The sequence below is a fragment of the Struthio camelus genome, chromosome 4 (genome assembly GCF_040807025.1).
Source record: "Struthio camelus isolate bStrCam1 chromosome 4, bStrCam1.hap1, whole genome shotgun sequence".
In the NCBI taxonomy this organism is placed as follows: Eukaryota; Metazoa; Chordata; class Aves; order Struthioniformes; family Struthionidae; genus Struthio; species Struthio camelus.
Genome location: NC_090945.1, coordinates 5,207,292 through 5,235,104, shown reverse-complemented (window position 1 = coordinate 5,235,104; position 27,813 = coordinate 5,207,292). Strand labels below are relative to the sequence as shown.

The following is a 27,813-nucleotide window of genomic DNA, read 5'->3' as shown; positions in this document are numbered from 1 at the left end:
TTAAAGCTGTATGTAGCTGTAGCTAACTCTGTGGAAAGTAATAGGTGCTGAAAACTCCCTGCTGTAAGACAAGTGAATCTTCCAATGCAACTATTTCTCCTCTGAAGAGGATCTTGAATTTTAGACAGGGAACGACAGGGAAATTCTTCCTGGTCAGTGGAACTGCAAGCTGGGCATCTTGTGTTGATCTAGGAAAAGACCTCTGAATCTTCACAGAGAGGAGTAGGGCTCTCCCTGAAAAAAAGGAGCTGGGTTTTTATTATGCACATGCTGTGCACAGACTCTTATTTGGTAATACAGGCAAGAGAGCTGTATTTAATCAGTATTAGCTGTTCCCAGCAGGTGTTGCATGCCCTTCCCACCAGCTTCCATCTTTGCAAGATCAGGGAGCAACCTGGAATTAAGAGCATAGCAGAACCACATTAAAGCAGTATCAAAGACTTGGAGCTGTTCTTTATTCTACTGCTTAAAAATATATGCACCCTTCATGTAAGACAGCACATACCTTACCAGTCAAGGAGCGAACATGAAGATACGCATTTTATATGTGGGACTTGAAAATCTGAAGCATGCTTGTGTCTCACAGTTTTAATTCACATAGTGATGTTTGGGGAGGGGTTTTTTTTGGTTGTTTTTTTGGTTTTTTTGTTTTTAGCCAAAGGCTCAGCAGTAGGTGAGAGGTATCTCAGTCATAGGAGCAGATATCATGCCATGTGGAGACTAAAAGTTCAGTGTGTGTGTATATATATATGTATGTGTGTGTGTGTGTGTGTATATATATATATACATATATATACTATATATATATATATATATATATATAGTTTTTTTTCTCTTATGTACCAGTCCAAAGAGTTGCTATTGGTTCTAGCTGTGGTAAGCCCACAGTACTTTTATTCCTGACTCTCTGACCAGAAAGAGGAATTGGAGATTGACATTTTGGTTTGTTTTCTGCAGTTCCTATTAATTTTCAAGAGTGCCAGTGTCAAGACTGGGAAGGATCTACTCTGAAGTATTCACATCCCTATACCTTAATGGAACCGCATATTTTGCGGAGGTGTCTTGACTTCAGCACTGATGAAAGAATTTGGAAGAGTCCTCCAGTAGAAATATTCTTGCATATTGAAATATTTTGATTTGCAATAACATTATTGGTTTTTGTAGTGTTTGGGTAGCATCTGTGGACGTGACTTACCCTGACTGAATAAAGGCCAATCTCATGTACATCTTACGCTGCAGTTGTGTGGCGTCTTAACTGAATTAGTGTTGATTACACAGGTTTTAGGTCACGTGTTTGGTCTTATGGAAGCATCTGATTTGTATTTATTGCAGGTAGCACTGGAACTCATCAAAGTTGTGGGTAGCTATCCAGCTGATGTGTACAAGAACTGTTTTCTGAACTTAGCCATTCCGATAATAGTCTTCACAGAAACTGCTGAAGTAAGAAGAACTGAAATAAGGTAGGAAGGACAATGATGGTATTCTAGAAACCTGACATTTGACTCTTAGTGTGATATTATATCAAGTGCAAGGTTTGTATAGTATTAAATCCACATAATTGTATTAAGATTATCTGAAGGCCTTATTTTCTCATCTAGAAGAAATACAATGCAACCACAAGTTCATGGTAATATTCCAGTTAAATGTTATAGGTATATATAGATATTCAAGTTTAGGGTGGATTTTTCTTTTTTGTTTTTTTTTTTCCTTTTTCCTTTTTTTTAAACTGCACGATCGTGGTTCACTTAGTGCTTGCTATCAAACTCTATTATCCATTTACTATGTAGTACTAAAGGTGTAACTGATGTTCTTAGTTCTAGCAAGGTGGTCCTGTAACGCATAGCTGAAGAACTTTGTTTGGAAAATGCAGCACACGTTCTTCTGTCCTAATTTTAAAACTGGTGGTTTTAAGGGCCTAGTTTTGTTTTTAGTGGAAGCTGTTTGTTACTAGGCTCTAAAAATCTAGACAAGGTAGACATGCAACACTGTTATTAATAAACATCCTGTCTGCTCAAACTGGACACGCTTATTTATCTTGCTCAATGTAAAGCCTATTTTTCAGTAGATCTGAAAGCTCAGTAAGTTCACTGCCAGTTGGTGTTGTGTTTATAGAGTTTTAACTTTGAGTGTTTTATGCTTGGGCAGATCAAAGGGCAGGAGAAATGGCAGCAGAGAGGGAGGAGATTTTTTGCTCAAGGTAAAACAGCAAATCACCAGAAGAGATAGCAGTCCTTCAATATATGTTTAAAGGAAGTGCCTGAGTTTACACTGCAGAGTAACAAACAATCTTTCTCTCTTTAAAACAGAAATGGGATATCATTTACAATCTGGGACAGGTGGACAATTTATGGGAAAGAGGATTTTACTCTCTTGGACTTCATAAATGCTGTCAGAGTAAGATATCGTCTGTTGTAGTGCTGGTTTAATACAAAATAAGGGGAAAGATTTTTTTTTTTGTTTAGGCCTTTGTAGAGTTATTGTTGAAACTAGAATAATTCTAGAAAGAATTCATGTGAATAGTAATAGTAACATAAATCTTCGAGTAAGCATGTCCAAGCCTAATTTGAAATTCTTTGGTAATTCCATTTATTTAAATCTATTTTAATAGATTGTCGTATTTCATGCATTAGCATATTTTCTTATTAGGATCCTGTGGTTTTTGACTGCTAGCTGTAGCATTAGCACTAGTTGGATCTGCTGGCTTGTGCAGATGGCATACTCCTTTAATAAGTTTTAATTTGTAAATTCCAGGAGAAATATGGAATTGAACCAACTATGGTTGTACAGGGAGTCAAAATGCTGTATGTTCCTGTGATGCCTGGTCATATTAAAAGATTAAAGCTGACGTAAGTATAACTGAAAAATGGATCCAGGGATGTGACTGCACCTACAAGTTATGTTAACTGGCTCTATCATAAATCTGAGAGTCGTATAGCACTATTTTCTCCCAGAGTGGTTTCTATTTTTAAAAAGAAGGGGTGAGGAGGGGAAGAAAAAATAATTTCTTCTTAAAAAATGAATTAACTCTTGTGCTGAGAACAGGAGACTTGCAAAATGGTGCTTTAACTGATGAAGGCCAGAATGAGAAACCCAAAGAAGTTTGGCACAAAGTTTTGGGGAAATAACGTGACTTGGTTTGTGCCCTGGTTGAAGCAGAAGACTGCTTGAAATTTTTTGAAACAGGCCTAAAACTAATGGTGATATTTAGTGGCTTGACTCTGAAAGCCTGAGAACACTTACTCAGGAATAAGTTAATGTATCTGGCTGTAGACTGAGATTTGCAGTAGTTTGTCCAGTACATAGTAATTCCTTGAGATTTTTAGCTCACTTGAGCCCTTCCAAAAATAAAGAAGCCTGCAAGGCTTTCCAGTACTGCTCGCTGATAGGAGACTGGGGTATAACAAACTGTAGGCTTGGTAGGGTGTGAGGGCAAGGAAGCTTTTTCTAATTGGTAGGCCTTTGCAAATTAACAGTTGCATCTGACCTGGTTTTAGTTTTACCTTATATGATGACTGAACTTCTTCAGGTCAAATTCTGTTCATGACAGCTTCTGTGAAGTGTATGTTGGTCATTACTCCCAGGAAGGCTTTGCTAGAGCGAAGGTATCGGGGAAAGTAGTGTGCCTTATGGGCAATCTGCTTTGGTGAGAGAAGAGCCTTTAGGTTGACGCTTCCCATAGAGCGCCTGATAGTATTACTAAGATGTAAATGTATAGCCTACCTCAGGGTAAGTTGTTTATATCCCTTCTCCTACAGCTGTATAAATGATTTTGAGTGAGTGCTGTCTGTAATAAGGTTGAAGGCATGCTGTGAAGCTGCCTTCTTGTGACTATCAGGATTTTCTATTATCCTGAAACTCAGTTCACAACAAACTTTGTATGTAGCTGCAGCAACTTGGGCGTCCTGATACAAGTAGTACTGAAATCATTATAGGAATATTTACACAGCAAATTCTAGTTTCGCTTGTGCGGTGTGGGAATTTTATTTATTTATTGTTTATTAAGGTGTTTAAAATCTTTACTTTTGCTGTAGCATGACAAGAAATGTTGCAGGACTCAGTCTTCCTTTTGGAGTTTCAGGACTGGCTGGTAGCAGACTCTAAAGAGCAATTTTTAGATGCATAGTGTTCTGCCGTGTTTTGTTGCACGAGGAAGCCGTGAGCAACGTGGATGTGACCTCAATATCTCCTCTGTGAAGAGGACGGTGCTTTGTGTTCGCAAGGGAGCGAGAGACTTCTGGGAAAGCAGCTTGGGCACTAAGGCACGCCTAGAAGGGAAATCCTTCCCTAAGGGGTCTCGTAAGGATTAGAATTGAATGACTGTGTTCCCTAAGTCTCCTAGCATTTGAACTAGCCTCATGAGCTGGTGCTGCGAGATCAAATTAGCAGGAAAATAGTTTTGAGAGTCCCAAGCTATAATGAAAGTGATGTTGATTGGCCTTCCACTTCAGTATTCTATTGTGCAACCTCAAAGCAATAGCTGTAGCTTTCGAGGCTTGTGCTGCAGTAATGGGAAGATGTAGAGTGAAGGAGGGAAGCAGCGCTAGTACGTGATGCTTACCTTGTTTAAGCTCATGTTGTGGTCACCAAGGAAGAAGTGCCAGATCTTGGCTGTTCCCCCCGGCCCCCACTGTTGTTCACTGTCAAAATTCAAGGATGTGGAAAGTCTTAACTTCAGTAGAGTTACTCTCCATGAGAACTTTGTATCTAATATCTGCATTGGAGTAGATTTTCCTAATCGTACTCTGTGGAGAAGAGGTATTAAAAACAGCTGTTAGTAAACCTGGAATTTGGTCATACCTGCTGACCTCCTGTGGCAGGAGCTGATTTTGCTTTGTTCCTTATTAGGAAGCCAAAGAAAAATCATGCAGGTGAGGAATCTCATCCTGACGTGGCCATTTTATCTTCTATTTTGTATTGAGCACTTCTTAATCAGCAATGTAATAGCTCAGTAACAGGCTGAGAAATCTGGAAAGAAAAGCAGATGTCCACTTGCTGCACCTCTGGTGCAGTAGCAACCTGTGTGTTTATATTGACAGAAGGTTCATTCTCCTCTTCTGATCTGGTTTCTAGAATGTCGGACTTCATTGCTAGGAATGAAATTCATCTCTGTCTGGCACTGAATTTCCACCACCATTCCTCCTTCTGGTATCTTAACAAATTGTTCTTCGTTTCCTTATAGGATGCAAAAGCTTGTGAAACCATCAGCTGACAAAAAGTATGTGGATTTGACAGTATCATTTGCTCCAGAGACTGATGGAGATGAAGACTTGCCAGGGCCACCAGTGAGATACTACTTTGTTCAGGAAGACAATTGATGGTAGAGATGCAAAAGTCACTCCAGGACCATTTGTTTTGAAGGGAGTGTGCTAATTTTCAGCTATTAAAGATGGTACTATATGTTTCTTTTTGGTGAAGCCTTAATTAAAACAAACGGTGAAAATCAGTGGCTTACACTGAAGACAAACTGGATTTATGTTTCATCTGCTCCTGTTTTCTTCAGACCTGTTTTCTCCAAAAGGAGGATTGGTCACTCCGTGAAATGGAACATCCAGTACAGTCCTTATGATAAAGACAAGATTTATGTTAATTTGTGGGGAGCTGAAGAAAGTAAGAACAACAGTGAACCTAACAAGTTATCCCTGTGTGCAAGTTAAGTGTTGCTTAGAGAAGAGTGCAAAAATTGGGGAAACTGCTGTTTTATGATATTCCTGGTGTTCTGAGAACATCTCAAATTCATTTCCTATGTTATTTCTTTCTAAAACTAGAATTGCAGCCTTGCCATCTACACATGAGGGATAATCCATCCATATGTCTAAAATCCCACATAAAAGCAGATGAACTGCTTCGTTATGTCGGCGCTTTCTTCTGCACTCTTAGTAATGCTGTATCTTAGAGCAGCTATTTTATGTCAGTCTTAACATGGAAACATACAGAGGCAAGTCTCCAGCAGGTGTAAATTCTCATAGCTCCCCTGAGGCCAAGAGAGCTGGAGTTGTTCGTTATCGACACTTAAGACTTTTTTGGAGAATACTGCAATAGGGGAAAGTGGACCCTTAGTGGAGAGCTGAGCCAATACTTTCACGATAAAACTTTTGTCTCCCAAGAAAGAGAAAACGTTTGGTGTGGTCAAGCCTTTCTGCCCTCACCAAATGAAAAGCACTGTAGTGAGAGATGACTTTGAAAGGAGGAAGGGCAAATGGCCCTGCAGGTTTGTCACTTTCCTCAGCTGCTCCATTTGGTACTGCTTCCTTATAATGAATGCTTCTGCTGTACGCCTGTCCACAGTGCAAGTCTGAGTTACACTGAACACTTTTTGTCATCTTCAATCAGTTGCTTGGATATCTAAGTTTGAAGAATCTATTTAATTGGAAATAATTAAGGACCAGCTTTGCTGCTGTGGTGAGGAAGAGGTGCACAGAAGCATCTGTGACAACATCTGATTTTTTTCGCTATCAGTTAAACACTGGATAGTTGAGCTGATAGTTCTTTTCTTTTTTTTTTCCTGATGATGATAGAGTGAAATGAGGTTGGAATAAAAACCTACTGAACTGGAAAAGCTTTTAACTTACTTAAGCTTTGGAAATAGTGAATGCACAGTATTTTCATGCAGCTGTTGCAAAAGCTATTGACTACTTAGAATTATTTATCCTTGATTATAATTTATTGAGGTTTAGGGATATCTTTACATTTAACTAACATTATTGATCAGTATTTCCACCCTCCCTTCCTTTTTTCCTTTTCAGTTCGTTGTAGCCAGGAACAAAAGCTATTAGGCTGGGCACTTGGACACTAAGATGTATGGAACTGAAAAGCTGCTATCAACACAATTATTCCAATATTTGGGACTTAGTCTTATGTGCAGTATATCTTCTGGAAGATGTATATAGTTTTACAGTCAGTATAGTTTATAGATATAATTTTATAGAATAATAATACTGCTTTGTAAACTATTTAACTTATTTAATTTTTTTAACAACTTATTTAGAGAAACTTTTTGAAACGGGAGGAAAAGATGACTACCTTTAGAGTGCAGAGAGGGTGCCAGCAGAAGCAGTAACTGAAGAATATTTCCCTGTGGCAGTATTAAAATCTAAATTCTAACTGAAATCGCTCCTTGGTGATAACGATCACTTAATAAGTATTTAGGGCAAATCAAAAGCACTGTCACCTGTCAAAATTAGAGGCTAGGAAACTTTGAGCAAGTACACTCTGATACATTACTGTGATGTTAACATCATGCTTATACTTTTAAAGTAAGTAGCATATAAAAATAGTATGAGCCCCTGTACTTTGCTGGAACGTCATCTGATGGCCCTCAGGGTTTAAAGTAAGTTTTCAGATCTAATTAATGGAATGGTGTTATTAATGACAGCACATACAGCTTTGTGAGACCTTGCCAAAAATTCCAGATGGAGCTTGGCAGGTATCAGGGCCAGAATTAACAGATATAGCTGTACCTCTATATTGCTCTTATTGTGCCCATTTGTTGGATGGATGTTTGTTCTATGGATGGCTTCTGCTCAGTTAAACAAACGATGGTAGAAAATGTGAAAATTCACAATGGCTTTCTATATTCGTTAACAGACCTTTAAAATTTTCTGAATGTAGGTTTACCTAGGTAAAACTTTACAAGTAACCAAAAGAGGACTTTATATGGAAGAACTGTACATGTTGAGCAGCTGATTAAAATTGTTTTTCATGTTTCAGAATTTTCTGAATTGCTGATGTAAGGGGTGAACATTCTCATGTTAGAGGTTGTGCAGAGTGGAGCGAGCTGATTCAGTGGGACTTTGTTTGATATAGCCAGTTTCTCAGTCTGGTAAGCAGCAGCACTAGAAATCTAAGCAGGTGTTCAGCAGGATCACAGCAAAAGGACTCACTCAAGCTGGGCAAGTGAACTTTGGGCAGGAGGTGCTGATCAGTCAGAACTCCAGTGCTGTCACTACCGGTGTTAGCAGTGCAGAAGCTTCTTGCGCTACCCAGAATGTGGTAACTGTTCTTGAGCCTTGTAGAGAAAGCTGTGTGTCAAGGACTGTTTGATGCTATATTCCCTGGGCCACAACTAGAGCTAGCCATCTCCCTGCAGCAGTGAAGAACGGTCTTCTGCTAGAACACTTTGAACAGCTTTCCTTTATGTTATTTTTTGCAAGGGCAGTTGATTTGCAGAGATCAAGTTTTGTACCACAATTCACGATCTTTCTCTCCACTGCTTTCTTTCAGCATCTTCTCACATTAGCTTTCCCTTTTCCTTAATTTCTCATAGCTATTAATAGTTACAGGAAGGCTCGTGCATCTAAAACACCAGCTGTTTTGCCACTAGTTCAACTGTTTTCTATGGTCAGTCTCCGTATCTCTAATGCTAAGAGTAGCAGGGATTCTGCATGAAGATTATGCTGCTATTAACAAAGACTTTGTTGGCAGATAAAGCCTGGTAGTTCAGGTGGATTTAAGACTTTACATACCCAGTGAGTGAAAGTACAAGTTTTTCTTTTTATCCCTTTTCTGAATGTTTGTGCATCTATTTGGGGGGAAAAAAAAAAAAGTGCTATTCAAGAATATTGAATACATAGAAAATTTCTAGAACTAGCTAGGCATTTGCAGAAACTCTCTCTGTCACCTAATCATGACATGTCATATCCTGAAGGAATGCTGGGGCTCTTTTAGCAGGTTTGGTCTGGGCAGAGAGTTTGATATGTATGTCTGACTTGCATCAAAGGTAAGTCAAGGCTTTAGATAAGTTTGTGTTCTTAATATTTCCTTGTATCTTTGGAAACAGTGCAGCTGTAGGCCAGTTGATGCAAAAAGGAAACTAATTTCAGAAATGCAACTGGCTTAATTTTGTCTCTGTGTGCTGGAAGATTGATCTATCTCTGTTAATTATCTACAGTTTAGTAATGCCAGAAATTAGACTCTGCCACAGAATAGCGCAGCAATCTATACTTTTGTCTAAAGGGTTGTATGTTATGACCAGCTAACTTCTGAGAGATTATTTTAGTAAAAGTGTCTTTTAGTATCTTCTATGTGGTTGATGAAACAGCTAGTGTGGGTGTCTGTCTATTCTGCAGAAATACCTTTAACCCTGAGCCTTAATAAGTATCAGAATTACAGCACTGGTGATCACACTAGTAAAACTATTCTGTTAGTAAATGAATCATTTTGCATGGTGAAGGCAAGGTACAGCAAAAAAAATATTGCTTCCACTTCTCACAGCAACATGCAAGTTTCAGTTTCATACTAAGAAAAAGCTGTGACTCTAACCTAGTACATGCAGAGTAGCACCATCCTCACAAAGTAGTCTTAAATATTTTCATGAAAATATTTTTTTCTTAAATATTCTTAATATTCTTAAATATTTTCAGGAAAAAATAATCGTTGCTCAACAAAAATATACAAAAATTCACAATCTAAAGTGATAGCCTTTATTTCTTCATTAAAGAAGATGGATGTAACCGTATGGAAATGCTAACAAGAGATGAAGCTGCAAACTTGAAATAAAAGAGCTGCTCTTTTATGGAAAGCCACTGAAATCATTGGTACGTTATGCAGTTGCAGCTGGCCAGCAGAGTAGGATGACATGTTGGTCTTGGTTTTTTTTTTGGATTGGACCAAAGGGATTTCAAAAGCTAAAATAAGGCTGGGTACTTCTTCCTTTTTCCCCCTCCTTGCTCCTCCCCCCCCCCCCGGTAGTTTTCCCTTTCTCAAGGGCTTGCTGAGAGTTCCTGCTTGCAGTATTATTGGTTGATTCATGCCTTTTCCAGCCCCTCTTGCCTCTTTCTTGTTCTTTTCTTGGTCTCTCGTCTGTGAAACTCTGGAGAAAAAGGAGGGGAAAATCTCAAAACCAGAGAATGAGAAGATGCCCTCTAAGAAGTGTTGTGGCCACTATAACTTCCTAGCCAGAGCTTGTACTTTCCATTTTTCCACTGCAGCATGCAAAGTAATAGCACCAACTAAATCACCACTAGCATCCCCACTAAAGCCCTACTGAGTTGGATACTGAACCCATGTGTTTCTTTTGTTTGTCATGTGTGTTTTGCTGGGTTTTCATTTCTATTCTCGGCTCACCTTGTGTCCTGTTGACTCACTTTAACCCTGTTCTCCTGCTGATGTATCAGAGCTGCTAGGCTGTGTAGCTAGGTAGAAATAAGCTGCAGCCGAGTCCTGCCCTTGTGCTGCACTAGCAGTGTCAAAGGTTGGCAGTTGCCTCTTCTATCGAACACATTTGGGTGAGCGTTAGGTCATGGACTGTAAATGTTTCTTATGCTGTTTAGAAAACTTTAGAATATTATGTATATGTTGGGGCTTTTTCTTTTAAAACATTGGCTTGCATTCAGCTGTGGAATAGTGTATATGACTGCAAAGTAGTGTCAGAAGGGTCCCAATTAGGACTAAGGCAACAAAGCGTCAGGCCCTGCTCAGAAAGTTACACCCTGCCCTGGAGAACTTGCTCTTCTCCAATTCCTGTCTCTTTGTTTACAGGAGAACATGGACTCAGTATGACAACAGAGTGCAGAACTACCTTAATGTGGGAGTACAGAGGAAAAGCAAAGGAGGGGGAAAAAGTAGGAAGAGTCACAGCATGTTATTGGCTTGATCTTAAATCGAAGCCTGATTTTTACACCATTCCTTCAGGTTGCAATGGAGGAGGCCGTTGGAAACGCGACCTGATGCTATTTATGATGTTGGTATTTACAGGACCCTAAAATGAGTGGAGAGACTTGGTGCATGTGGTGCTTAACCTTCAAAAATTGTAATAAATTCACTTCTCCTAAAAATCCCTTTCAGTATAAAAAAAGGGAACAGAAGCTGCTTTTTCCTCACCCTTTGTTGCTCTCGATGCTCTTGATGCAGGGGCACAACACTCCTGTCTCAGTGGTACTATCTGGTTAGGAAAAGACGCCAGAAGTGGTCTTTCTCCTGGACAGCAGGTAGTCTTCTCTTCAGTCTGTACTGGCATCTGCTTTGAGGTAGGCACACCTGCATGGAGGAAGAAGAATGAAGTCTTAATATTTCACTTCATGTAAAACTATTCCCTGCAGAGTCTAGGGATGGGGTAGGGGTAAAGGTTTTGTTCCATTGAATTTATTGATGAGATAAGACAATAGGAGTTTGATTAAATTATTATTTTATATATATATATATATCCCTATATATATATATATATATGAAATACTAAATGCAAATACTTCTTATACTGCCAACTGTAATGTACACCTCATGTTGTATTGTACTCTTATAAATACAGTGGGTACACTTTAATAAAGTCACACTTTATTTCTTCTTTAGAAGAACATAGATATTCTTCTGAACCAACTTTCCCAAGCCTCTAGTGACTTCCACAATCCTTGAAACAATTACTAACTCATTTGTATTTCCCAGCTGAATCAAAATTGCATCATGATCACTCTTGATCTGCAACTAAGAGTACATCTACGTCCAACATTTCCTTTGCATGCAGTAGAGCCACTTGCTACTTCAGCACCTACAGCATACCTGTCTTCAGCTGAACCACGTGCCTGCTGCCACACTGCTGTCAGGGAAGAGGAAGGGACAATTCATCTTGTGCTATGGGAGGTGTATAGAAAAGAGCCAGGCTCTGGAAATAACAGTCTCCATTAACTACAAAGGAATGTAGCCCAGTAGTAGGTACCCCATTCTGTAAGCACTTTATTCAGTCCAGCTGCTTGGTAGAACTTAGAAGCGAAAAGTACTGAAGTTGGATCCTACTGCTGATCACTTAAGTGACTTGTTTTAATGGCTTGATCCCCCATTCCTGAAAAGTCAGATTCTGTGCCTGAGGATGGATGTGGTTCCACAACTGTACAGTATGATCTGGGGCAGGGCTGTCACATTCTTGCTGCCTTCCCCAGTGACAAGCTGTGCAGTCCTGCCCTCCCTCTGCAGTGACTGGGGGCCTGCCTTAGCCCACAGCGAGGCAATTCGGAGATTTTACCCAACAGGGACGCTTACTTATTTTTGCTGGGTTAAATGTTGGTTCAGTTCCCTGAACTAGGTCCTGGCAGGGAGAGATGAACACTCCTGCTGGCATAGGAAAGGGGTAGGAATGTACAGCTGTGGCAGGAGATCTTTCAATTTGTTTGGATTTATACCCTTCCTCAGTTTCATAAGTCAGGAAGTACCCCAGTTGCCCCACTTGCCATGTTTCAGATACTGTAAGAGATAAGTGATCTGGCAGAGAACTGGGAACCCCTAGTTTAAGATATCCAGACTTGAGGTTTTCTGTTTCTCTGGCCGTGCGTAAAGCCCCAGCAACTGTGAGGCATCCCTCCTGTCTCTGTGAGATATTATCAGCAGTGCTGATCCTGTTACAAGTGAATAGACAAGGTATGGGGATGTCACATGAGGAGTTTATTGCACTGTGAGCTGCAAATGCTGTCTTCCTCACTTCAGTACACTGCCCCTGTAAAACACGATAGAAAATACTGTATCTTCTCTCTCCCCCACTTTTTTTTCCTTGGTTCTTTCACTCTTCTATAGGAATTAGTCTTCTGTAGGAAATGGGGTTTATTTGGATACGTATTTTCCTGTTTTTGAGAACTACTTGTGTGATGCCCTCTCCAAATCGCAGAAATATCCCTGGGAGAAGCAACATTGTGCTCTTGGTTTAAGACTAAGAGAGCTGTTCTAGAAATCATGCAAGACTAGCCTGGGAAACACTTCGTGTTTAGCTTTAGTGCTTAAACTAAACTCTCTGCATGCCGCTTCTGTCTCTGCATTTCAGTGAGACGGTTCCCACGTGTGCCTGCAGCAGCTGACTCACCTTCAGAATGCTGTGCCCCCTGCAGCATGTTGTCATTTGTAGGCATGACAAATGGTCTCAAGTTCCCTTGGGTATGGGTCACGAAGTAACTGATGACGTCATGAAGGCTCATCAATGTCACCTGTTTTATCAAACAAACAAACAAACAAACACCCCGCACTCGAAACAAAACATACTATGTTGGTTATGGTAAGAATCCGTATTCAAAAACATGCTGGCAGGCTGGGATTCCTAACGATGTTTCTCAAACAACCTATACTGGATTTATATACAGCATTTAAATGCAGTGAGGTCTAGGATGGTAACATTTGCTACCTGTGGTAACATTTTGACCCTTAAATACATAACGCCTTCCCTTCCATCAAATCGGTAAACAAGCCAAGAGGTTTAATCGTATGCAGCCGGCTGTTCTTCAATGACTACTGTGAAGCCTGCTTGTGCTGTTCCAGCAGCTGGTATAACAGCAGAGAAGACAGCATATGCTTTTTCTAACTAATAGGCCATTAATTAAACAACAAGCCTTAGGAAAAGTAGAAGAAAACTGTTTTAAATCAGAATAAAACGTCTCTACAGCCTTCATAGTGCTTCAACCAAGCTAATTTTATTTCTCAAAATTACATTAAGAGTACTTTGAGCTTCGTGTGTCTAGGATGAGAGCTCAGTTTTCAGGCTTATTATTGAAGTTAGAGTTGAAAGAACTGAAGCCATTTTCAAGCAGTTTTGGGGGTGGTGGTGGTTTGATTTTATTTTTGGTAGAGAAGGAGATAGAAGAGATTGGGTGCTTGTGTGTGTTTTAAATTTTTCTAGGTCTCCTTTTCTCATAAGGATATTCTTTCTTTATGTCCATGTTGGTCGGACTAGCAAGAAGCAAAATCTCTTTATGTACTTTACTTTGACTATCACAATGTATACTTTGAAATTTACTATAGTTTTTCTAATTTTCTGTAAAATAATATTTCTCACACCTACTTAAGAAATTCCAAGAAGGGAACTGCTCACTTACCTCTCTTTCCAATACAATGACATAATTTGCTGCTTTGGTCATTACTCTGTAGTGCTTTATGAATGGGACACTGAAAGGAAATAAAAGGAAAGTTGATATGCTGCCAGAAATTAAATATCTTTTGGTGTATGATTGCTGTCATCAAAAACTCCTTCGAGGGAGCAGTGGATGTACTTTGTAACACCCTCAGGGCCTGTCGAAGGTGTGGGGCCGGGTTTGTTTTTTCTTGCTCGTGCTCTAGTTTAGCAATGTTGAGAATTGCAAACGTCGTTCCCTGGCTCTCAGATGCCTCTTGTTTTGAAGCTCTGCAAAAGCTAAAATGTGGTAATTCAGTTGAAACATGATGTGTTTTAGACTAAGTTACTGCTTGAAAACATTTCTCTCTCTCATTTTGTTTGTTCATTTTACTAAGGGATATGGCTTGTTTATTCTTACACCTGTTCTTTGTGATGAATTTTTACACTCAATAAGCTTTCATGGCTGGACAGCAGATAGGGAAAGGCCAATCACCCAAGGAAATCAGCTTTTGATTTCTTTATTTCTTTTTTTCTATTTATTTCTTCTTTTTTTTTCTTTATTTTTCTTCTTTGTTTCATGTAACTGGCTTTGCAAGGGGAAAGAACTAACAAATGAGTCTCAGGACCATCCCTGCTGCTTCAAATTGCCTTTCTCAAAAGAGCCAGAAGGTAGGGCATATGCTTCATGTATCATCTCTGGATATTCAGCTTTTAATACAGTGCATGCTAGGTAAGACTGGGATAATATACTGTGGAATCAACCTACTGTAGCACTTGTCGAACTGTGATTGCATAGTTCTTACTGTCGCTGCCAGGCCGCAGGATCAAATTCCCCCACGACGGGTTCTTTTCTAACATCTCGACTGCTTTTTGCCGAGATACAGCATAGAAACACCTACGCAGAAGGGAGGAGAGAAACAGCACAAATACATGCTAGCAAGGCGCTGACGTTCTGAGCTGTACAAAGAGTGATGTGGTCTACCAGGCTATTGCATACTAACAATGCTAGGCTTGTCCAGGCTAGGCAAGACATCTGAAAGACTCTTATTAAACAATGCTATTATAGAAATGTGATTCAGGAGAGCGGTGCTTTGACCTCCTCAAAGAGAAAATGGTACCTTGGTTCAGATATGATCGTTTCTGAAGCCTTGCAAAGAACGTGAGATGAGTAACCAGAACTTGAGCTGAGTTTCTCAATAGGAATCAGGGTTTCCTCAGAAGGACACATATAGCAACCCAACAAGTGGTTTTCAGAAAGCTTCTAGAAGAGCAACATGCTACGCTCTTAACCTTTTCAAACCAAAAAGCCATTGTAGAAAAGCTGCAGCAATAATCTTCCCCTTAGGAAATCTCCATAAGGACAGATTTAAAGGTAGATTTTGCTCATTTGACTATCAAGCAACCCTTGTACAACAGTTAAATGTTAAACCTATGTAGGAAAATAATACTTTGAAAGAAGGAGGGAAGGCTCTCTACTCAGGTTGGGGTTGGCATAGTTCAGTTGGAGCTTACGCTGGCATAGTGGTCAATGTACTGCTGTAGTTACTGCTGGGAGGGCTTTCTTCATTCAAGGATGCACTTGAAGAGTCATTAAGCATAATCTTCCTCTTCTTTTCTTTCTCTAGCACTTCATGCATTCTCATAAATTGACCAGGTAATAATGACTCCTCTGGTGGAACTGACATCTGAAAATGAATGCCAAAGTTGAAAAGGAAATGAAAGAGTGGGCAAACGTTGTGAGCAATTGTTTCTGTGGCCATCACAACTAATTTATAAAGTGCAGCTGCCATGCAGAAGTCTTTCTTATGTGGTTGGTTTATGCAGGTGTGATAGACTGGAAGGTTGCTTCTGCTTTGAGTAAGATGCTGCAACTCTGTATCAAAATAGTGAGATAAGTGTATCTGTGGCCTGACTTACCAAGATGCAGAGATGTGCATTGACAGGAGTGAGAATGCACAGTAATGTTTTGGGGTCGCTATGCTGCAAAAGGCTACATACGCATAATTTAATCTATTCCAGCTAACCTGAGCTTTTAAGTGATTCAGCTAGGCCAGTGTAAAGTCACTTGTGAATAAATTTGGTTTAGTTTCCCGCTGGTGGTTATCAATGAGAGTCTTGCTGTTTTCAAAGTGCATTTAGCTAGGAAGGTGCTGCATAAGAGTAAGTTTATATGAAACTATTAGGGAATAGTTATTCCACAGTAATTATTAGGGATTGTATTTGTTTAACACCTAAATGAGACTTTAGACTCTCCATGCATTAAGAAAGGGGAGAAAAATTGTTTAGCTGTTTAAAGAGAGTGAGACAAATAGGCAAAGCCAGTGCTAGCAGGACCTAAGTTATCTCTTTTCATTTTAAAACACTAATAGCTGGCAAAACGCGGTGAGTTTTGCCTGTTGGACCAATAAAAGGAGCCTTGAGGGAGAATGCTAGCTGTTTGGAATAATAGGGAAACAGCAGATAAGTTTAGTTGCTTCAAAAGTGCCACATGAAGACTTGTGGGAAATAAACACTGTTTTTTCCTCAGTAAAATACACTACAGGACTGATGGGTTCTCTCAGGGATGCAGTTTGGCCCTTCCTATATTTACGGGATAGAGAGTAAGAAAAGTTTTCTCTCTCACAGCACGCTTCCTTTTTCCACAGCTGTAGGGTATAGACATTTGCTAAAAGTCTTTTCTTCCTGGACAGCAAACAGTGGAATGGGATCTGTGTCTAATGAGATACCATGGCAGAGTGTATATGGCAGATGAGCTGGGGTAAAATCTCCCTGAATGCTGTTCTCCTCAGAAAAAAACTAGGTGTGGTTATAACCAACCCAAGAGTTCAGTGCATGCAAACACCTTAGCAAGCAAGGCTTGGTGGCTATAGAAGCCAACTTGTGGCACACAAGAAGACAAAAGCCCCTCGTAGACACTTTTGACACAGAGCAAGATGTGAAGCTCTTCCCTACCTTTGTTACAGTGAGAATAAAACCCTTCCATTCTTTCCCAAGTTCACAGTCCTCTACCTGAGAGAGCAGAAAATGACAGTGTAAAATGACTGCAGCAAAATGGTACTATGTTTTTGCCTGGGAGACTCACATAACCCTAATCCCTTTTACCATGCCTGGAAATGCATGCCAAGCTCCTTCATACCCTTGAAACCCAGCACTTCCCCAATACTCCATTTTCAATTACGGGGAAGGGACTCTGTTGGAGTAAAAGGAGTAGGTTATATGGATCCAAATAGGAGGAAGAGCTAAGCAGAGAGATGGGGCTCAAGGATAAAACTTTCTAGGTAGGCCCTGAGCACTACAACCTCTATTGCTTCTGAATGGGGGTATGGTTAGGTATTTTAGTGCTCTTTGTTTTACAGGTGACCTGGGTTATAGGCATGCCAGCATGGAACTTCCTCGTTTCTCTCATATATTTTCTTGCTTAATTTTTTGCTCGTTTTATATTCCCAAATAATCCTGAGAGAAATTTCTAACGCCTACGGGGGGAATTTCCCTGATGTTAGTTCCCTCTGCTCTGCCTCTCTCTTTGACTGCCTTTGGGTGCAAACTTAAAGCAGCAGTCTGCTTTAAGTGTGCTGGCTGCAGACTTAAAGGCCACAAAGGCAGCTAGTACCCCTCCGCAGAAGCAGGGCTCTGAATATCTATGAGAGAGATGGTAAAATGAGTGGTTTACAATCATAGCTTTCTTTTTTTTTACCTTCAGTTCTAGTTCCACAGTCGGCAGCCTCAGGATGAACTGTGCAAAGCCATTTTCATCCAGATAAATATTAGTTACTGAGATCAAAGTCGATATATCTAATTTCTGTGAGTACTAAGGAGGAAAAAAAGAGAAATAGCACAAGCCGTAATATTCACCAAAAATCTAGCTGTTCTCCAAAGAAATTTGTTTAGCAGAAAACACATTGAGATGTTGTTCTTTTCTGAAGTTTGGGTTAAGTTTCACTGATGCCAAAGCTCAGCTCCTTATTTCCGCTTACAAAAGCTCTTTTCAGCAACAACGTACCCTCTGGGTACACTGGCCACCCATCTCCACTTTGAACACATACCCTCCTGCCAGCAGGAGGCTTTTACCTCGTGCACAAAATAAGGCCACGCTCTCTTTGGTGCCTCTCAGCAAAACTGATGCAAGGGACATGCTTCTTATGGCCTAGAAGCTGGACTCATTTCAATGGCCATCCAATGAGCCCCAGTGACTCCCTGCTTCCAATAGAAGAGCATGAGCACCTATGAGCCTGTACGGGGCAAGAGAGAACATAACGGTTGTATTGGTTCAGATCAGAGGTCCGTGTCACTTAGCGCTTTGTCTGTAACTGTGATCAGGGGTGGTCACTTGAGAAGAATAGGAACAAAACAGGCACGTAACACCTGCTCCCTGGTACTCTTCCAGTCCCCTGCTACTTGCATCTCAGGGGTTTTCCTCAAGGGGCTGTGGCGTGTTTGTGGGAGCACCCTCCCAAGGACTTGTTCAACCTCCGCTAGGATCCATGTGAACTGCTGGCACCTCTGTCCTTTAGGAAGGAGTTCCCTAGGCCTGTGTGAAGAACTGCCTCCTTCAGATTGTTGCGTTATTTGATGGACCCTAGTTCTTGCACTGGGAAGAGGCAGTGAAGATCTCTATCCCTCCTTTCCCAACAGTTAATGGTAGGGGACGCTCCCATCATACCCCTTTTCCCTCCTGTACTCCGAGGGCTCCTCTCACTTCAGTCCCGGCCTGCTCAGTCATTTCTTGGAGGAGCTGTTCCTTGCCACCTTGTTGCCCTGCTCTGAATCTTTTCCAGGTCTACTGTCTCCATTTTTGAGATGAAGGGGTCAGAACTGCACAGGACATGGAACATGGGATTTTACTGCGGCCTAATGATCTTTTTTCTATCTTATTCTCTGTTCCTTTGCCAATAATTCCTAACATTTGCTTTGTGGTTAAACCACTGTTGAGTGCTGAAGTGACCTTTTCATAGAACTGTCTATTGTAATGCTAATGTCTTGTTCCTGAGTGACAATGGTCAGCTCAAAGCCCATCACTTTACATGTGAACTTTGGATGAGTCTTTCCCATCCTGACAGACATGATAAACCTGCAAGACCCACCTGAATATCTGCTTTGTGACTCTAACTGAAGCCTCAGTCACAGTACTCTGTGATAATACCAAGCACTTTTTCCTCAGCTGTAATAAAGGAATGTCGTATTAAACATGAAGATACATTATACTCTTTTGAGAAGCACTCAGTAACATTGTGAAGAACTGTGGATACATTTATAGCTCAGGTTCCAAAGAATCTTTGTTTTGATGAGACAAATTAATAGGCTACTGATTGTTTCACTTTTTTTTTTTTTCACATCTGTTACAATGTTAGGCACTAATACTAGTTTTCTCACTCACTATGAGAGAGAAAAGGGGTGCACCAAAGTCTCTGGAGTACTAAAGGATTACTTGATGAAAATAACAGTTGCAGTTCATCAAATGCATAGTCACAACGCTAGCATATTACTCACTGTTGGGGCTTTCTTATCATCATAAAAGAAGAGCATAGTTCCTCTGAGTTCTGTCCAATACACTTTAAATTCCTGCTGAAAGGAGGAAGTGTTAGTTCGTCAAGATAATCTCAGTTCCCAGCAAATGCTTTAAGTAAAGGGACCGATAAAAACTCTTACCATCATTTGCTTTTATATCAGTGCTTTAAAGAGCATTAAAGAGTGAAGATGTATTTGTTTTGCAAGCAATGTAAGAAAAAAAAGCTCATTAAATAATTTGTTGATGGCTACAAAGATATACAGGCTCAAGGCTTTGCTTTCTAATGTCCTAATCTGGCCTGGAATGGGAAAACTTTTCTGTCGTTTGTTGATCTAGATCACTATAACGTTGATCTAGACGGCAGGTAAACTATGCCCCTTTACTTGGCTTTAGTGCCTGCTAATAAAAATTCTTTTTGAGTAGCACTTAAAAACACATTCTCCTCTGGTTACCAGTTAACCAACAGTGAAGATTTTTAACATTTGTCAATTTAAAATTAATAAGTAATGAAAGAAAAATATATTTTAAGTACCATTTAAAACTCTCACTGTCCCTAAAAGGCATAAAAATGACACTCCATACTTTGGACAAATACAAAAGTGAGCTGGACATTCGCTTAATTTTTAAGTTGAAAAGCAGAAAAAGCAAGATCCCGATCCTGCTTAAGATAGCTAGTAAACAAAAAGCAAACTCTTTCCTCGTTGTTCTCAGCACATCATTCTCTAGAAAGTGGAAAATCGTGCAACAGGAACATGTTTAAAGATGCCAGTCTTCTGAACACTGTTCCCTTGAACTGCTTACTTGTATTTAATTTTGATCATGCTAGTTTATGTGCTTTAGGGATAAGACCACGTTAATGCCTTTCTCACGGAACTTGACAGTAGTCTAACCTATTGTTTGGACTTCTTGTACTTGAAGTGATATATTTCATGTACTTTGTCTGTAAATTACATGTGATAGTGTTTGTAAATCAACCGCACGTAATCAACCAAATGTCATGGTAAATACGACTGTCTGACTGTTACAAATGTTCCTTAATACTATCTTGCCCTGAATGACGGGAAAGGTTTTTCTGTTGTTCTTGTGCCCCTGAGAAGTGTATTTGTTACAGGACTGTGAATCGGGAATGCAAACCTGTAAAATACATGTTCTGTTTTAGTCTTCGTTTTACTTACCTATTTTGTTTTGGGGTTTGTTTGGGTTTTTTTTTTTTTTTTGACACGAAGTTGGAGGTTTTCACAGAAATGGAGAAAAGAAATAAGTCTTCAAGTCTCCAAGGTTATATGAATTAGACTGAACAAAATATTTTTCCTAAAGTATCTTGCAGGTGGTCCTTGCTCCCTGCACTGCTAACTCCTAACTAGTTTTTCTGGTGGCTTCTGTGAAATCACTTGTGTAATGTCCTCTATAGCATTCAGCCCCTGGACCCCAAGCTCTGAGCGCTGCAGTGTGCTATGAACATAAATGTCCTCCTTAAAACATCTGTCCCTAGCAAGTTAATGAAGCCTGTGAAGGCTTGCTGTGGCGTAGTGCTTGGCTGAGAGAGGCAGGGTGCTGGATGTCGTGGGAAATTTTTGAATCACACCTTATAAATTGGGCATTGTGCTCTATGGAAATGCAGTAGTATTAGCCCAGGAATATTTGTTGGTGTTTCACAGCCATAAGTGTTCCTTAGGCCCTGTATGCAGTCTACCTGCGTCACGAGGAGGAGGTGGCAGAACTATTAGCACAGGAGGAAGTAGTACTTGTAACGCAGCACTACGTGAAACTGAAGCTGGCCACTGCTTAAAGACATCTTTAGATACTTAAAATAGAGTAGTATTTGTAAAAGTAATGCACACAGAGAGTCCTTTCTTTTTTCAGAAAGGTGCCATATGATTTGAAGTGGCTCATAGTAACATGGTACTTTTTAGGAGTCAGATCCAGTTAAGAAATATGTATTAATGAGTTCTTTTTTCCTGGTGTCTGGTCTGTAGTTCAGGTGGTTAGTATACCTCTTCAGCATCACATAAGCCTTTTTAGACTGGCTGTGTGTTATTGCTCTGGCCTGCTATTGTTTATTATTGTATTATGGTGATGATTACATTTCCGAAGGAGGATTCTTCAGGAAAAAAGTTTTAATGTAGAAGTATATAAATAAAGGAATGTGTGAGAGAGCTTTATTAAACATACAGGTATTCTCATGCTAGACACAGCAAAGCAATGCTTAGAAGAATTTTGAGAGCTGCAAACAATTTAACAGCAAGGCTAATAGTCTGCTTTTTGCTTCTTGGAGTTCCTGTTTTCTGTGGTACCTGTTTGTTCTTGTGAACCACTGTGCTATTTTCGTCTTTTGACTATATCCATCTTTAGCCTCTGTAACTCATATTTTCTCTACTCTGTCTGTGCTTCTGTATCTACAGAGATGAGAGTGTAGGTAGGGTTAAGGCAAAGACTATTTTGTAACCCTAAGTACAAAGGATCACCGTTGTCAAGTGCTAATAAAGGCAATCAGCTTGATTAAGGACATGCTCTGAAAATATATGCTACGATAGCACACAGAACAGTATGAAGGCACTTACAAACTTGGGTCTTAAATGGTTATTGTGTGTCAAAAAAATCAAGGTACTATTTTTCTCAGTTAGTCCACACATATTGAATGATCAGCCTTTAACAACAACAACAAAAATAGGTATAGAATGCCTCATGTACGCTTCAAGTGGTGTGTCGCTGGAGATCTCAGGATGGATACTATTGTCCAGTAAATATGGGATGCATCAGAACAACGTTACAATGTCAAACTTTGCTCTTGTTATTAAAAATATTGCATTGACTTTCACCATGGTGTTAACTATGAAACCAGTCACTTTTAGTCTGCTTTTCAGTAGGTAACAGTAAACTATAATGGAACCCTGGAGATATTGACGGTTACATTACATACTTTGGTTTACTTCTTTTTCAAGAGGCATGAGCAGAAATAATGGAAAGTGCAAATTAAGCAAAATAGCTTTATTTCGGTGCAACTACATGCATTGGGCAGCACTGAGAAGTGTTTCTCCCCCCAAGTCTGCAGCTCACACTGGCAGATTTTTGCAAAAGTGTTTAAACATATCTACTTACTGGGACTGGGCACCTTACCTGGCATCTTGAATGCCGGATTGACAGATAACTTTCAAAGTACAAAGGCAGACCGGTGACCCTCTGTCTCTCGTGGAAGATTCTCCGGGGAGCCGGTTTAGGAATTTTCTCAGGCTCTTCCATAATGCTTCCCAGGGACCTCTGGATATCAGATGTTTTTTTCCCTCTTTCCTGCTCTTGCCTGCCTTGCATCAGCCTCAGCTGGAGAAGAAACTCACCTCGGTGAGAGGGGAAAAAACCCAACAGTTTAAAGAGGAAGTCTCTGTACTTACTTTTAGGTCAGTACATGCCACAGACTCTTTACTCAACATATAATCACAGGAGGAACCAGGCTGAATGGATTCAAAGGATCTTTTCTAGCAAAACATCTATGAGCTCGTTCCTTGGTTTGCTCAAAGAGGAAGAGCCAAATGATGAACCTTCTGGTACAAAACTGCATCACTACTACAGCTGGTTTCACTCAGAGATAATGGCAGAAAAGCCTCCTTACTATAACTTAAAAGTATTGGACTTGGGTCCAACAAGGGTTACATGGGCTATCTACCAGCTAGGGAGACTGTTTGTACTCTTAGCTGCTTCCACAGTACTATTGAAAGTTTTCTGTGTGAATATGTGTTTTAACATTACGACTACCAGATTATGACTGTTTTAATTGAAATTTCTTTAGGAAATGGGACATCTAGTAGGATTACAGAACCCCAACAGTAATATCAGAAATAAGCCTACCTACCACTGTTTATTACTGACAGCCAAATTTCTAGTGTGCATGCAGGATAGAAAGAGCTAATATACCAAAGCCAAATAAAAAATTGTGAAGGGAAATTGTAGTTCAAGAGTGAAATGTTGGTCCTTCTGAAATGAGGGGTGAAATTTCCATTGACTTCACAGAACCGTTATGTTTTGCTTCATTTCTGGCGTTTCCTAAAGCGTTCAGAAAGAATAGCAATGACAGGACTTGGTATTTTGGTGCTTTTTGGTGTGAGAGATAAAGTGAATGTGAAAAATTTCTGTGGATCATTTGTTGTTGAACATCTTCCTGCTCTTTTTTTTGTTTTTCAGCAGCATGCACCTGTAAGATGAGTACATAATTGACCTGTAAGGCGATCTGTGATGGATCATATAGCTGCTAGCCAGCCCTAGCAGAAAAGAGAGGTACAATTGTATAGGCGAAAGTGAATTCTCCATGTCATCTCCATGTCATCTCTAAATACTGCTGTGGACAGATCCATAGTCTCAGCTTTTGTTTACATTTCAGATTGCAGAAGTTGATGTGCGTTCTTTTTTAATTTAATTTAAATGGCAGACTCTGACTTCACCATTGAATGTTGCAGAAGAGCTTATGAAGACAGGTACCTGCACTGTTGCATGGCAAGACAGAAAATGACTATGCAGGCTGGAGCTGATGAACTCGGTCCTGTGCGGTGCGCTCTAAAAATGTGTCTTTTTAAGATATGTTTTGGGCTGGCTTTTGTAGCAGCGTATCTCCTCAAACGGTTCTTTCAGCAGTAGCTCCCGGCTGAGTTCAATAACGCTTAAAAAAAAGTCAAAATCTCGTGGTGATTGTAGGTGTTTTGCAGCGTTTATTAGAAACCTGAGTATTTGAACTTTGCTGAAATTTATACAGGAAGGAAAAAAATAATGCAGTGACCCGCCAGGAGACCTTGCCTAGGGAGGGATGGGGATGAATATTCGAGAATGAGTATCATGACAGATTGAGCAGATCCTCCGAGTAACCTTGCTACATTCTGCGCTTTAAAGACAGCGCAATTAGTAATGGCTCAAGGGGGAAAGAGGGGAATAAAGGCAACGGCCGCGCGAGAGAAAGACCCCATTACCCCTGAGGCGGGGGGAAGCCTGCGGCGCAACCTTCTGCGCACGCGCGGCAACGGCTGGAGGAGGCGGGTATGGCGCGCGCGCAAAGATACCGCCCTCTCCGGCGCGCGGCCCCCCGCTGACCAATGGGGCGGGGGGAAGGGGGCGCTGCCGCTGCTCTGCGCGCGCGCGCGCGGGCGCGCAGTGGGAAAGCCCCCGAGGTTTGAAAGTCGTGAGGGGCGAACGGGTCGTGAGGCGAAAGTCGTGAGGCGAGCGGGTGGGCGAACGGCCGGAGGGGAGGGAGGGGGAGAGAGAGGCGGGCGCGGGGTGACGGCTTGGCCGACCCCCGCGCCGTAGGGCCGGGAGTCCTCGTCTTTGTCGTGGCAGCGGCGGCCCGGGATGGCGGAGGCCTTGGTGAGAGAGCGCGAGCCCGGGGGCGCGGGAAGGGGCGGTTGTGCGGCGCGAGCCCCGCGAGCGGCTGTTACCCTCCCCTTCCCCTGCCCCTCTCTCCTCACTGCACTCCTGACAGCCGGGCGGCTCCCGGCGCGGGCTTCCTGGGCCGGCCCGAGGCCTGCCCGAGCCCTCTGCGGTGCTTTCCGGCCGTGCAGTCTCGGCTCAACCCTTGGGTCCCTGGGGCTGCTTTGGGCCTCGCTCCTGGGGAGACCGCGGCCGGTGTTAGTGCTCTGCCCTCCCTGACGGGCACCGCACCAACTGGCTCGGCCCCAGGTGCTGGCACAAGCAGTTCTGTGCTGAGAGCTTGTCTTCTGAGAGCCCTGTTTTCTTTAGGCTGCCTGTAACTGCTCCTACTGCTTGTTTCTGAAAACCTTCCTTTTAGGGGGTAGCATGCAAAGAATCAATAATTCTTGCCTAGCTATATTAGAGAGGTACCCATCTTCCTCCTGCAGACCACCATCAGATATATATATGCGGTGGGTAAAATTTTAAAGGCTCTTTATGTGCAGTGGAGTATTAACATAATCACCAATAAACTTAAAAGCCCTTTTAGCTCCGACACAGGAATGTTTCATTTTTTACGTGAAAGGTTGCTTGCTTGAAGAGCTTCAAGCCTAAGCGACTGGCTCACTGTAGAGTACAGTTTCCGTACTTGTTGTGAAGTGATGACATTTTGTGTTATAAGCCATTCAATTCACTGAGTGATATGGGATTTAATCCTACCGTTTTAAGGTTGAAAATCTGCAGTGGAATGAAATTCTTTTTTTGGAATAAAATGAGATTTTTGGTCATTTTTATTAGCAGAGGTAGTATCTGCAGAAATATGTGAAAGAAATCCTAGGTGAAGCCATCACTTTCTATTCGGAAAAGTATGAAATGGTTTCAGTATGGCAAAATTATTAGGAAGAGCATGCTGAATTCTATTGCATTAGGACTGAATGATCTTCATACTGCACATGCACTTATTCCAGCAGCAGATTGGAAGAAGTCATAACTGTCAATTAAAGTTGAGTTCAGCAAGGTGGTAATTTTATCATGGAATGGCTATTATGCTGTAACTGCCTGTCGTGGTCTTGCCTGTGAAAAATACAGGGTAAGAATCTCTATGTGAGCAGTTTCCACAGATCAGTTAGATGGGCTGTAAGGTTACGACCTAGCGTGCTTTGTGGTCGTTGATTCCTTTTTGTTGTTAAGATGAGTATTTCTATAATGGCAATAGAAAATTTAACTAATCCCTTAGATTCTGTAATATTTTTGTCATGTAAGTCTTGCAATTAATTTCAATGCAACACATGCTTGATGCTTCTTAAGGAAAGTTGAATCCCTGGCAGTTGTTAAAGGGGTGCTGAGCACATCTGTCAGAACTGCAGGGTTCTCAGAATAATAGGGCTGCAGTAACTGCTACTAGTTTATGATGAATCAAGAATCATCAAGATTTGTTGGCAACGTGCTTGTTAAAAACTGATTCTTCTTTCTTAACAGAACCTTTTCAAAAAAGACTACAGAACAAGATTCTGCCATGGAGGAGGGTAATTTACATTTATACTTAAAATTCCAGTTTTAGACAGTATAGTTTGGAAAAGTTACCCTGATTTATTTCTGTGAACTTAATGTCAAAATTACAGGAGCGTATCTTTTAACATTGGTTATGTAGCGGTTCCCAACTTGTATTTCTTAGCAGTGCAAAGCAAATTGTGCTCAGGGAGAGAATACAGTGTCTTACTGAAGCTTGGAGTTTAGCACTTTGTATGTCCTTTTGATCAATGGTTGGAAAAATTAGTGTTTAATATGCTTCTGATGCTCTCTTACCTCAGTGCATGCATTCCTCCTAGACCTCGTGGGTGCAAAGGTGTTACTACTGTTTCATTTGCCGCAAAGAGCGGAGAACAGATGGCAGCAATTCTGCAACAGAGAATATTGTCCACCTCAATAGCCAGTATGACATCTAGTGATAGGTTGTCCACAGGATAGAGTCCTTTATTTACACAATTTAAGTAATTTACATTAAAAAAATACATAGATGTGTGTATGTGTATATATTTAATATAAATTCAATGTACTTATGTATGTGTGTGTATATATATATTTTTTACTTTCTATCCTTCCCAGGCTCTTTCCTTTTTCATTGACTGCTTTTCCTTTGCATTCCTCTATTAAAGTGGCAGACTATGGTGCAGAGATACTGAGGCTACCTCTAGCTAGGCTAGTTGAGTACTGAAACAGTAGTCCTTGCAAACGTTTTTCCTCTGAGGTTGTAGAGAAATGAAGCACCTGCAGAGTTCGAACTTGTGTTGTTTGGCCCTTTCTGGTAAATTAGCTTGAGTATTGTATGTTGAGTATGTTGAGTACTGAAGAGTAGCTTGAGTATTTGTTGTGCTGTAGTCTTTCCTAAAGGAATTTCAGAAGTTAGTGAGCTTTGTGTTACTGGCATCCGTTTCTAGACATGCGTTTCATGAGTTTGCTAAGAAAAAAATCTACAAAATTATCTGTTTTAGAAGACATATAATAATCACGTGGAAGAAGTGTTCTGTAGCTTTTTTGTTGTTATTTTCATCAAAGTGTTTTAGCTAGTGGATCTCTTCTGCCATTTTCAGTTCCCTTAGAGGAGATAAGAAATAGCAACCTAACCATTTGAGCTGGTTTGATACTTGCTTACAGATTTGAAACTTCAAGCCAACTCTTGCTGTTGAAGCTATGGTAGAAGCTTGGAGTAACTGATTGAGTGGTAGTAAGAGAAGACAAGGGTGGCTCTTTGTGTGAGGAGACAGATGTGCTGCCTACAAATTTCCTTTCCATGTGTGCTGAGGTTGGATCATTGTGCAGACAGTATTACATGAGTTTTGTTTTTTTTTTTTTAAAGCCAGAAAGTCTGTTCAGCCCAAAGTTGTGTTACCTGAGGGCTATTCCAACTGTTGTATGTTTTCTGTTTCACAGAGGTATTTCTTCATTCCCATCATATTCAGTAACAGAGGGCCTTTTTCTCCTGCAGTGCTTACTTAGACAAGTTTCTATGCATGCATCTCTCTGTGGAAACGTTAGGTGAAAGCTATTAGATTTGGGATCGGTGAAAACAATAGTGTAAAATATTAAGTAGGAACAACTGTAATGTTTGCTGTAGGTGCTGTTA

General features: G+C 40.7%; 3 protein-coding genes across 8 annotated transcripts in view; 2 read left to right on the top strand and 1 right to left on the bottom strand.

Annotated features, from left to right (window-relative positions):
• The window catches only part of UBA6 (ubiquitin like modifier activating enzyme 6), a 39,174-nt gene extending 33,771 nt beyond the window's left edge, over positions 1-5,403 (top strand). For both annotated transcript variants that reach the window (XM_068941126.1, XM_009687220.2), the window contains 4 exons: positions 1,333-1,460; positions 2,307-2,394; positions 2,752-2,846; positions 5,180-5,403. In XM_068941126.1, the coding sequence (XP_068797227.1) occupies positions 1,333-1,460; positions 2,307-2,394; positions 2,752-2,846; positions 5,180-5,315 (447 nt within the window). In that variant the 3' untranslated portion in view covers positions 5,316-5,403. The remainder of the gene's footprint in view (positions 1-1,332; positions 1,461-2,306; positions 2,395-2,751; positions 2,847-5,179) is intronic.
• Positions 5,404-6,677: 1,274 nt separating this feature from the next.
• On the bottom strand, positions 6,678-22,731 carry STAP1 (signal transducing adaptor family member 1). 2 transcript variants are annotated; one of them, XM_068941127.1, is made up of 10 exons: positions 22,422-22,731; positions 19,286-19,357; positions 17,493-17,606; positions 16,751-16,807; positions 15,311-15,483; positions 14,565-14,693; positions 13,782-13,851; positions 12,779-12,899; positions 10,819-10,974; positions 6,678-9,808 (listed from the first exon to the last, which is right to left on the bottom strand). In XM_068941127.1, exons 1-10 carry the CDS (start codon positions 22,611-22,613, stop codon positions 9,744-9,746), a joined length of 1,149 nt encoding a protein of 382 aa, XP_068797228.1. In that variant the 5' UTR covers positions 22,614-22,731; the 3' UTR covers positions 6,678-9,743. The 2 variants fall into 2 exon arrangements, with proteins under 2 accessions (XP_068797228.1, XP_068797230.1); XM_068941129.1 differs by lacking the exon at positions 19,286-19,357.
• Positions 22,732-24,321: 1,590 nt separating this feature from the next.
• Positions 24,322-27,813, top strand: part of CENPC (centromere protein C) — a 34,460-nt gene continuing 30,968 nt past the window's right edge. For 2 of the 4 annotated variants that reach the window (XM_068941132.1, XM_068941131.1), the window contains exons 1-2: positions 24,382-24,647; positions 26,169-26,215. In XM_068941132.1, coding sequence (XP_068797233.1) covers positions 24,633-24,647; positions 26,169-26,215 — 62 coding nt within the window. In that variant the 5' untranslated portion in view covers positions 24,382-24,632. Of the gene's footprint in view, positions 24,648-26,168; positions 26,216-27,813 lie in introns of all 4 variants that reach the window. The other 2 variants (XM_068941130.1, XM_068941134.1) reach the window with 2 other exon arrangements.

Coding starts and splice junctions, on each gene's coding strand:
- STAP1 (XM_068941127.1), bottom strand. CDS start 22,613: ATGCAAGGCAGGCAAGAGCAGGAAAGAGGGAAAAAAACATCTGATATC. Junction 15,484..16,750: donor TTATTCTCACTGTAACAAAG/GTAGGGAAGAGC, acceptor ATTCATTTTCAG/ATGTCAGTTCCACCAGAGGA. Junction 12,900..13,781: donor TCATTGTATTGGAAAGAGAG/GTAAGTGAGCAG, acceptor TTGATAAAACAG/GTGACATTGATGAGCCTTCA.